The 10,854-nt window shown below is 44.1% G+C and overlaps 1 protein-coding gene across 1 annotated transcript in view; it reads right to left on the bottom strand.

Moving 5' to 3' along the window:
- LOC308282753 (cAMP-dependent protein kinase type I-beta regulatory subunit-like) overlaps nt 1-10,854 on the bottom strand; it is a gene marked incomplete at both ends in the record, with an annotated part of 131,256 nt that overhangs the window by 17,151 nt on the left and 103,251 nt on the right. Inside the window, one exon of the mRNA XM_080723140.1 lies at nt 2,148-2,306. Coding sequence (XP_080579266.1) covers nt 2,148-2,306 — 159 coding nt within the window. The remainder of the gene's footprint in view (nt 1-2,147; nt 2,307-10,854) is intronic.

Here is a 10,854-nt window from a genome sequence, read left to right as displayed (position 1 = left end):
TAAAGGGATTCCTGTGAATTTACCCACTTAAACCCCTATACACTTGGTCGTCCTGGCTCCCCCAAGGACTGTATACTTGACCTGCTCCTTTTCCCTTCTACACACAAATCTCACGAAAACAGTAATGGAAGAAGTAAAAGTCTGGTATTCAGAATTTACTTGAGTACAACATTATTGGCATTAAAATACAATTAAAGTACTCATTATGCAGAATGTCCCGTTTTAAGTTTTTTTTTTTTAAAGAGGTGGTGCCATAGTTTTCAAATTGTGTCACGATACGACGTGACACACCACTGCCCGAAAATATCTCCTAGATGAGCTGTTTTCATTCACAACAGAATTATACTGAGGCCGATAATGTGGTTTCTTAACTGTCAGAACAGTATGATATATTTATCTATACAGTGCTTATCCTGCTACTTTTTACTTTTAATATTATACATGGTACTGTATATTTTCTAGCTTGTAGTTATTTACTGTATGTTTATATTTTGAGTAAATAATCAAACCTTGTTTCAGTAATTGTTGCCTCAGGTTAGTGCACCAAACTCACTGACACAAATTCTGCTGTGTCATGTGTCAATGTGTCAACATACCAGGGAAAAAAAAAGACATTCTGCTACTGATACAGTATTGACGTCAATGCATAACTCAAATATTACTGGCACTACTTTACAGTGAAAGTGAGGGGTTTCATTTCGTAACAACTTCTCTCTGTCAGAATGCAATAAAGCGCGCTCGCTGTACTGTGGCAAGTGAAGCCCCCCTGCAGCCAATTATGTTTCACCTTTATTTTCTGGCCAAACCGCATACAGGGTTGTGGTTCCAGAGTGTACAGTACATAGCAACGCTATGGCACCCAGGCAGACTAGCTGGTTTATGCTCTCAGAGCAGAGCTTTGAGCTGGGATTCTACTCCCCCTCTCAGGGACATGCAGAGAATGTTAGAGAGGCAGGGGCTGACATCTCTAAAAGGGCCTTTTGGTGAAAATATCGAAAATAGCAGACCTCCAAGCTCACAACGTGTAAGTCGGCTATTTTCGGCGCGTGATACCACACTAATATAAACATAATAAAATGAATACTGGAGATGTGGCGTACGGCATAGATTTCTACAAAGAGAGGGTTCTTTCAACATAAGATGCTGGATTCAAGTTCAGGAGAGTTTGGACAAGGCAATTCTATTGAATGCTGCCTTCAGGTATGGCAGGGAAAGAGGGCATTTGCGTTTCTTTCACCATAGTACCACATTTTATGTTGGTTTGTTTACTGTCGAGTGAGAAAACAATGTTGCACATTAAGTTAATCATCTGGGGACCTCCCAAAATAATTTGGGGACCCCTCTGGGGGTCCCGACCCACAGGTTCAGAACCACTGTTTTAGAGGGTAAACAAATCATGGCACCCTGTCTTTAAGGCGCCGTACAGACATCTGCGTCACGCATCATCATCTTATCGTCTGAGAATGGCCACTGGGGGCGCCGTACTAATGCATTCTCAATGCAAGGTTGTTTGGTGTTTTGTCGTTGCCGTGTCTCTTCAAGAGCGTACAGGCTGCGGTTGAGCTAGAGACACGGCAACGACAAAAAACCAAACAACCTTCCATTGACAATGCATTAGTACGGCGCCCCCAGTGGCCATTCTCAGACGATAAGATGATGATGCGTGACGCACATGTGTGAGCGCGGCCTAACACATCTGGTGCCAACCCCGAGTTTCCCGAGTTTGTATTGGTACCAACGCTGTGCCAACCCCGAGTTTCCCGAGTTTGGGCCGTTTTTGAAAAAAAAAAAAAAAAATGTTTTTGGACCTCCAGAAATGTGTTAGGCATGATCGCGATCGCGAAATTGTATGTTTAACCCCCATACCAACCCATTCTTTCAAACATGGCAGCCATGTTTGTTTACATCTGAAGAATACATAATGGCTGATAAATCATGAATGCCTGAACGGATTTCCAAGCGGATTTTTTTGTTTGAAAGCTGTGAACAGTGGGCACACACGTGGTGCATCATCTAGGCATGGGCGTGCACTTTTTACACAATTGCGCAATTACATGGAAGTCTATGGTAACCATGGCAACGTGGGACATTGAAGAGAAAAAATCATAGCAACATAAGTGTTAAATACATATAGGAGATTCCCATACCATGAGGATGCGTCGATAGCTGTCTCGGTCAATGCCCCACAGTTTGAGGTCTGTCTTTGCCTTGACAGTGGCAGCTCTGGGGGTCCCGTAGATGAGGGCCAGCTCTCCAAAGCTACCCCCCTCTCCGATACTGGTCACCCACTCGCCATTCACGTACACCTGCAGACAAGAGCAACGGACATAACATGTAACTAAGACAATCCTATCCTTATCATATCGTCACTGTCGGGCAGAAACCTCATATCTTTGTAAATTTTTTCGCAAAGTAAAGCCTGCTTCACCATACAAGGCTGTCGCACAAGAGTAGTGAAAACAGCCGATCTACAAGCACACAACACAATGATAACTAGTTTAAATCATTTTTAAAATGATAAATGCAAAACCAACCGTTTTGGACATACAAGGTTTCCACCCGTCAACGACAATATGCAGCTGAATTTGTTTATTGATTTCTCCAACATGAACAGGTACTATAATTAGAAAAGCACGCTCTGTAGAAGGCAAATCTCTGCCTATATTCTCCATCCTTCTGTCTGCCTGGGCCACGTGATGACAATATTTTGGGATTTGTTTCAGATATGGGGGATGCTTAGTGTTCATTTCCTAATGGTCTGCAAATCAGTCTGGCAATTTAATCTGTCTAAATTGACATACGAATAATAAAGAACTTAGTGCATACAACCAATAGGGCGTGATCAGTCAGTCTATGTAAGTAATGTAAACTACAGGAAGCAGCATGATTGGACAAGTCCTCAAGCTGTGTATAATGTTGTACTGCTGCACATGCTTATGAAATTAACTCACATTTTGACAGTACTTGCACTCTAGGGCAAGACACTGAGGAGAAAGAAAAAAATAAAACATGCAATGTGCAACAGTCAACTGTTATGATCAACAGCGGAAAAACTATGGTAAAATAATCATCCAACTTGTGCAAAGGACTTTAATAGGACAAAATAATGCATAGTTCGTGAATGTCCAATGTGTGAAAATAAAACATTAAATTTTTTGTGGTCCCTTCATGGAACAATTTCATTTTCAGTAAAAGTAAAACTCGGGACAATCCATTTCATGAAGGGGGCATCCTAAAGATAGGAAAAAACTATGTCGGATTTTGTTCGACCCTGGGGAGGGGTATCTCAAAAACTAAGGCTATTTTTAGGGTTTTATTCCTCCACTATACAAATTTGTCCTCCTTTTAAAGTTAGAAACGAACAAACAAACAAAAAGAGAAGAACAAAACAAGAATAAAAGGCATGTACTGTATGGAACTATTCCGTTATCACGCCCACCCCAACCGATACATCACCCCAACCGATACATCACCCCAACCGATACATCACCCCAACCGATACATCACCCCAACCGATACATCACCCCAACCGATACATCACCCCAACCGATACATCACCCCAACCGATACATCACCCCAACCGATACATCACCCCAACCGATACATCACCCCAACCGATACATCACCCCAGCCGTTACATCAGGGCCCACCAAAGTGGGCCATCAATATTGTACAACTACCGGTAATCGGTTTTGAGAAAGCTTTACCAATACTTCCAAAACATAATTTGACCTGCCATTTTCCCCAAAAAATTACAATAATTTTCTTTGCTACAATAAGTGCATGAGACAGCGGTAGTTGTTGACATCTGTTAAGCGGGAAAAACTGATCAGAGATTCCCAGCAGAGCCACCAGAAGTGGGGTCAGGATCCATTAGTGTATGCAACATATCTGATCAAAATTGGAATACATTTATACAAAATGGAGCTGACTGGAGGTCACAGAACATAACTGAGGAGAAGAGTATGGCACTTGTCACATATTGGGGGTTACATCTGGGAAGGCTTTCTTTTTGTGTAATGAAGTCTGTGGATCATTTTAAATTGAACAAGACAGTGCCTAGAGTTGGCGGAGCGTTGTTTTAATCGTCAAAATTAATCTGATCCAGTGCCTGTATAATTAAAACCAGCCCGTTCACCCGAGATACACGAAAACGATTATTGTCGATGGGGTTCCATATGGCTTCTACTCCTGATGGAATCGCCAAACAGGGACCAGACAGACTTGTGGTGGGTCACCAATCACGGCGTAACTAGTAGACCACACAAAACGTCGGTTTTGTTATACTCGTATAGGTTACGATGTGACATGAGATGTGTCGTGTTTTTTTTGCTGGGCCTACACTCACTTTACAAGTGTAGAAAAGTGGTGTGACTAAGTCAGTGGTTTCCAAACGTTTTAGTTCCAAGACCCAAAAGAGTTGGAAATTATACGTTTGCCCAAGACCTAAACTAGTGAAAATAGCAGATCTACAAGCTCACAGCGCGTCACTTCGCGCCGCATTGTGACCTTGTACATTTGTACTTTCAGTGCTTCTTAAACATTTGTTTTCTAATTCATGTATTCGTTTTTTAATTCATAAGATTTTGCTTTTTTGAAATGTTTTTTGAAAATGTTTTGAAATCAAAATCAAAATGAAGGAAACAAAAGAAAAATAACATAATAACAGGGTTCCCACACAATTTTACCAATGAATTTCCAAAACTTTTCCAAAACATTTCCAGAATATTTAAGCCACTATCCAGTGCTATATAACAATAATTCAGAGCAATAACAAGTCGCTTAACCCCATGTGCAAAGCCCTAAGACAGGCAGTAGCAAAAATAAAGCGTGCACGCTGCGAACGGACTGCGTGTGTGTGTGTGTATGACTGTGTGTGCGTGTGTGTGTGTGTGTGTGTGTGTGTGTGTGTGTGTGTGTGTGTGTGTGTGTGTGTGTGTGTGTGTGTGTGTGTGACTGTGCCCAAGGCCGTCTCTGATTGGCTTGCTTACTTACTTACTCTGGAGCTTTACCGTAAGTTAACCAATCATCACTCCTCTGCAACGTGCATTGACTCATGTTAGTGTGAGAGCAGCCGGTCAGTTTCCTGTTCTGTGAAGTTATCACAGACTGTCGGGGGCACGGACAGGCTCCGCGGCAGGGAGAAACTGTTCATTTTGATCACAGAAAGTAGCGCAGTAACGATCCCCTTTACACCACAGTAACTAGAACGGCGTTACTGAATGGGAAAGGTAACACGTTATGTTAGTCACCAAGACAAACAGATGACCAACATAATCTCGGATCAGTCATGATGCAGTTGCTTCTCATGGCCTCCAATTCCCACCTGATGTTGTGCGGGAGTTCTGACCTCTCCAGACCATTCTGAATGACTGCTAGCTTGCATAACATCTTCAAAGTAGGACGCAAGTCTAAGATGGCCAGGTTCTCGGGTGTGCTGTTACCTCCAAAGAGGACGACAAGATCTCCCAACAAGCAACAGCCAATCCTTTCTGTCTTTTCTGAACACAGCACTCTCTCCTTGAGCTGAACCTTCTTCCAGGAGGAGGTCTTTGGAGTGAATTTCCACAGATCGTAGAAGTACAGATATCTACGGTCTTTCATAGTCCAGCCACCAATTATATACAGCTCTCCATTGTAGGCAAACGCTGTGTGCCCGCAGCGTTTTTCTGGACCAAGCTGTGCAGATTCAGAGGGCGTGCTGCTCAGCCAGCAGTTGGTCTCTGTGTCAAACACTCTGATTCTATCCGCCTGGACAACATCAAATAAGCCCCCAAATACAAACATCTTTGTCCCGATGATGGTGGCAGAGTGTGAACCTGAAGCAGGTGGCGGGGTGCCTCTGGTGTTAATTAAAGTCCAGACCATTGTGGTGGTGTCCAGCTTGTATGTGTCGTTAGTGAACCGCGTGCCGACTAATCCTCCGTGAACGTACATGACCTTCCCCAAAGCACAGGCTGAGTAGAAGCCGGCCGTCGCTTTTGGAGCAGTTCCAGAAGTACTGGGCTTAAACCATCTGTGGTCATAAACGTGAAATGCATAAAGCACACGTTCAGTGTGCTTTATGCATGCAAACATGACATGCCATCCCCAGATGTAGACGATGTCTCCTATCAGGACAGCTTTGTAGCCGGCTCCTATCAGGACAGCTGAGGTGAAACAAAGGCAGCGGGGCGGAATCTCACCGGGAGATTGTCCATCCCCAAACGGGGGCAACGTGGTCCATCTCAAAGACACTGTGTTGAAGATGTGTACTACCAAATGATTCGTGGTCATGTATTCATATCCAATGAAGTAGTATATGTTAATACCCACTGCTACAGCACGCTCATAGTCTTGGTTATATGGTGGTCCTTTCAGACGTACCGTCCATTGAAACATCACGCACCCACTAATTATACAAAAGCGAACCTTACCAGTATGTCACCGTAGAATCATTGAACTTATTTTGCATGACACTGCTTATATTGGAAACATCATGCAAACATTGACAGTCTTCCCAAATATGGAGTCGGTTGGAACTCCATATGTGGACATAAACATGGAAAACCACATAGTCAGTCTAGCTTGTATTTGTCTAGTGATGTCATATGTTGTATGTCTGTAGCCTTTTTCTCTGCGTTTTGCCATAGCAAAATGTGTGTGCGTAGCATCATGTTTGTCTAGTGATGTCATATGTCGTATGTCTGTATCCTTTTTCCTCAGCGTTTTGCCAAAGCAAAATGTGTGTGTGCCGTAGCTGTGCGTGTGTCCGTAGCCTTTTTCCTCAGCGTTTTGCCATAGTAAAATGTGTGTGTGCGTAGCATCATGTTTGTCTAGTGATGTCATATGTCGTATGTCTGTAGCCTTTTTCCTCAGCGTTTTGCCATAGCAAAACGTGTGTGTGTAGCATAGCCTGTACATCCTAGACTTAAATCCTAGTCTGAAGATGTTATGCAAGCACGGCCACCGCTCACTTCACATTGGGTGTGATTTTTATTATTTGCGACCGAAGGTCGCATATACTCTGAAAAACCGTGTCGCTTGAGTGACCTTCCTTCCTTCCTTCCTTCCGAAACCTTCCTTCTGTAACCTTCCTTCTGTACGGGAGTGATGTCAGTGTGATGTCAGCGAGTTGTGACATCACTTCCTGTACGGGCGGCAACACGAAATGTGGATAACACTATATATGGAGATAGTCCAGTCCATCATGTCATATGGGACTACCGTCATAGACAGTAGCCAAAAGAGAAGGATACACAAGACTAGACAAAAAAAGGAGGAGGAGGATAAAGATACCAAAAGGAGAGAGAAGAAAGGGTGGATGAGGTACAATGTGTCTCAGAAAAGAAAATGTAACAAGGAGGTGGCAACGGGGCGGCTAGATAAAGTTATTAGGCCTGGATCCGACTTTAAGTCGACGCACAGGATTCCAGAAGTGTAGCGCTTATTCGATCTTGTATCAAACTGGTACTCGAAACGTTCTTAGAATTTAATATATATTTTCTAAAGTAAATATGGGGGCGGCTGTGAAAAAAAGAGAAGAATAAAAAAGAAAAAAAGGAGGAGGAGGATAAGATACCAAAAGGAGAGAGAAGAAAGGGTGGATGAGGTACAATGTGCGGTATCCTCCTTGTCAAGCTCGACGTTGAGCATTTGCACCTATACATGGAGAAATGGAGCGAACCTGTTTGGCCTAAACATGGAGATGTGGTACAGAATGACTCATATATGGGCATAAAAAGTATGTCATGTGACATCACTTCCTGTACAGACAGTCAGACAGACAGCCATCACTCTGAGGGAACGCGGACATTATTTGTTGGCCGGCGGATCTCGCCGCGTCCTCCAACGTCTCAAAATGACGCAGAGGGGTACATGACTCCTGCTGCTGTCTGCTTTGAGTAAATGAGGAGGGACATGACTCCCCCTGCTGTCTACTTTGAGTAAATGAGGAAGTGATCCGCGGTGGAAAACGATCATAGTGATTTTATCATTATAATGGATAAGCCTAAACAAACCAGTTCACATGAACAATACAGATGTAAAATAAGATATCTGAACGGCTACATTTATTTATACAATTAAAATGTCATGAGCCAGCACAGTTATAGGGGGGTTTGCCCAGACTTCTTTTTCTTCCGATCACCAAAAGAAGTCTGGGTTTCCGAGGCTAGACAGCCATTGACTCCGGCCTAACAATGGCTACTGTCTATGACGGTAGTCCCATATGACATGATGGACTGGACTATCTCCATATATAGTGTTCTCCACATCTCCATGTTTAGGCCCTATCGCTCACACCCTAGGTGGGGTTGGCGATAGGGCCTTTCTGTGTGGAGTTTGCATGTTCTCCCTGTGTCTCCTAGGGTTGATACCCTCACAAAAACATGAACAAACTCCCCCCAGAATGACAACAACTAGAATCGTCAGAGAAACGCTGTGGTTGGCCAGATAGTCAAAAATTGGCGCGACCTTGCCCTTTAGGGCGAGGTCGCATGTCACCCTGAGGTCGCATTCCATCCTCAGGCACCGGCTTCGACTGCTCTCTTCGCATTCAATCCGACTTTTTCACCATTTCTCAGACGCTTGAATGCAGAGAGTATGCACTGGGTATCCACGGAGGAGTATCCACGGTATCCTGTTCTCCGTGCACTTTGAAGTACGCATGCGCCGATATCTCTCGCCTTGAATATTATTCCCCTCAGGGGAATCGAACCCAAACCGTGGGTTTGTTGCATCCGTGCTCTACTGACTGAGCTAATGAACGGATGATGTGACTCCTTTTTTGTGCATTTATCTTTGACGTGGATAGTGGGGTAGGCGTGGATAGTGAGGGACTGAATATTTACTATTCTGTCCATAACGGCACATAACTCGGTAACGCGGCTGAGTGGGATTGGGCGCCGTTCCCACCGCTCGTCGCGGCAACTCGGCTCGCTAGCGCTCGCCTCGGTGGCGACTCACGGGGGTCATCGGCGCCCAATACCGCGCCGCTCCGTCGGGGTCAGTGGCGTGGAGCGTTACACTGGGGAACAGAGCATACTTGGCATCTGGTTCGAGGCTGGGTTTCACCTCAGGTTTTACTTTTGCGCTCCTCTGAGGTTGACCACTAGATGTCGACATTTTACTACTAATATCTCTGCATTGGTGAGTTATTGGATACTGAAAAAAAAATGCGTACCATAGGTCGCAGTTTAGTATGAAATTATTACAGCTCTCCATTGAGTGGCCCCAGCGTTCTTCTGGACCAAGCTGATTCAGAAGGCGTGCTGCTCAAGTAAGTCCATTGAGATCATTGGGGAGTGGTGCAAGCTTGAGGATTGGTCGAGCTTCACATGACATTCTGGCTCTCCATCCTTAAAATAAGCCAGGGTTTCCCAAACTTTTTTGTCTCAGGGCACCCCATAAATATTATTGTTTTAATCTGAGGCACCCCTACCTACATTATAATTTTCACTCCCAGCACCTTATATTTATATAGCATATCGTCGTTGTCGGGTGGAAACCTTGTATGTCCAAAACCGTTTGTTTTGTATTTATCATCTAAAAAATGTACAAGCAACACAGACATTCACTCGTCCCCGACACATACACACACACACCGGTCCTCTCACATTTGGAAAACCTTAACGCGTATAACGTTTTAGAACAAGCGATTAAAACAGTTTTTTTGAAAAAAAAAAAAAAAAGATTTCTCAACTCATTTTGAGTCACGGTGAGCATGAGTCGATTTTTGAGTCGATTTTCGATAATGTGTCTGCAACCCACAAATGTGTCCTGACCCCAGTGTTTGGGAAACAGTGGACTGAGTGATTGGCCTACACCAGATGGACAGCTTTCTTTAGAAGGGTCTTTAGGTGCACACGGGATGCAAACACAACACTATCATCATGAGCCCTTCATCCTTGTCCCGCTTTGAATATATATAACTCTAGTATTTGCTTCATGGTGGTCCCTGGAACAACATATTTTGAGATGGGGGGGGGGGTCCGCGGCCAAATGCATGTAATTTTGGGGGTCCTTGACATGAAAAAAGTTTGAGATCCACTGATTTAGAAGTAGGATTTAGAAGACATTTATAGAATCGTGTTGATACATTATTTTGCACAAATGTTCCAAGATTGTTCAAAAATCACACTTGTGTGAACTGAGCGGTAGAGGCTGCGCGTGTGTGTGTCACCACCGCTCAAAAATAGCAGATCTACAAGCTCGCAGTGTGGCACTCTGTGTTGTATATCTTGTATATCTGCTGTTTTTTAATAGTTCAAGCATAAAATAATGGTTGAAGTGGTTCAAATCTAAAGTGACGCTGATGCTAAACCTAAATGGCAACACCAACAACTTACTTGTATTTGCAGTTGCACGGTGCACCTACTGTAGCTGCATTCACCTCTCCATCACTGATGCCTCACACTCTCAGTGTGGTACATTCCTGGTAGCATGCTCTCCACTGCTTTTTCCCTTCTACATCATTTATGCTGACGTTCTTTTCAACCTTTCTATCCATGCCCGCACACGCACACACGCACGCACACACACACACACACACACACACACACACACACACACACACACACACACACGCACGCACGCACGCACGCACGCACGCACACACACACACCACCCTCAGCTTTCTGTCTGTCTGTTTGCTCTGCTCTGGCTACTCTTGCCCCTAAGCATTTGATCCCCACTAAGCCCTTGGAAGGAATCCACTAAAAGGCTGTCTATCCCTGCTATTCACTCCATCCATTCATCCATCCATCCATCCATCCATCCATCCATCCATCCATAGTCCTCTGCCTGCCTGTCTGTCTGTAGACCAGAGGTCTTCAATGTTTTCAAGGACCCCTTAGTTGAGAGAGATGAAGCAGG

This window comes from Nannobrachium achirus, assembly GCF_963921795.1.
Source record: "Nannobrachium achirus genome assembly, chromosome: 4".
NCBI classification, from domain to species: domain Eukaryota; kingdom Metazoa; phylum Chordata; class Actinopteri; order Myctophiformes; family Myctophidae; genus Nannobrachium; species Nannobrachium achirus.
Note: the sequence above shows the minus strand (reverse complement) of the source record. Positions and strands in the feature narration are given on the sequence as shown.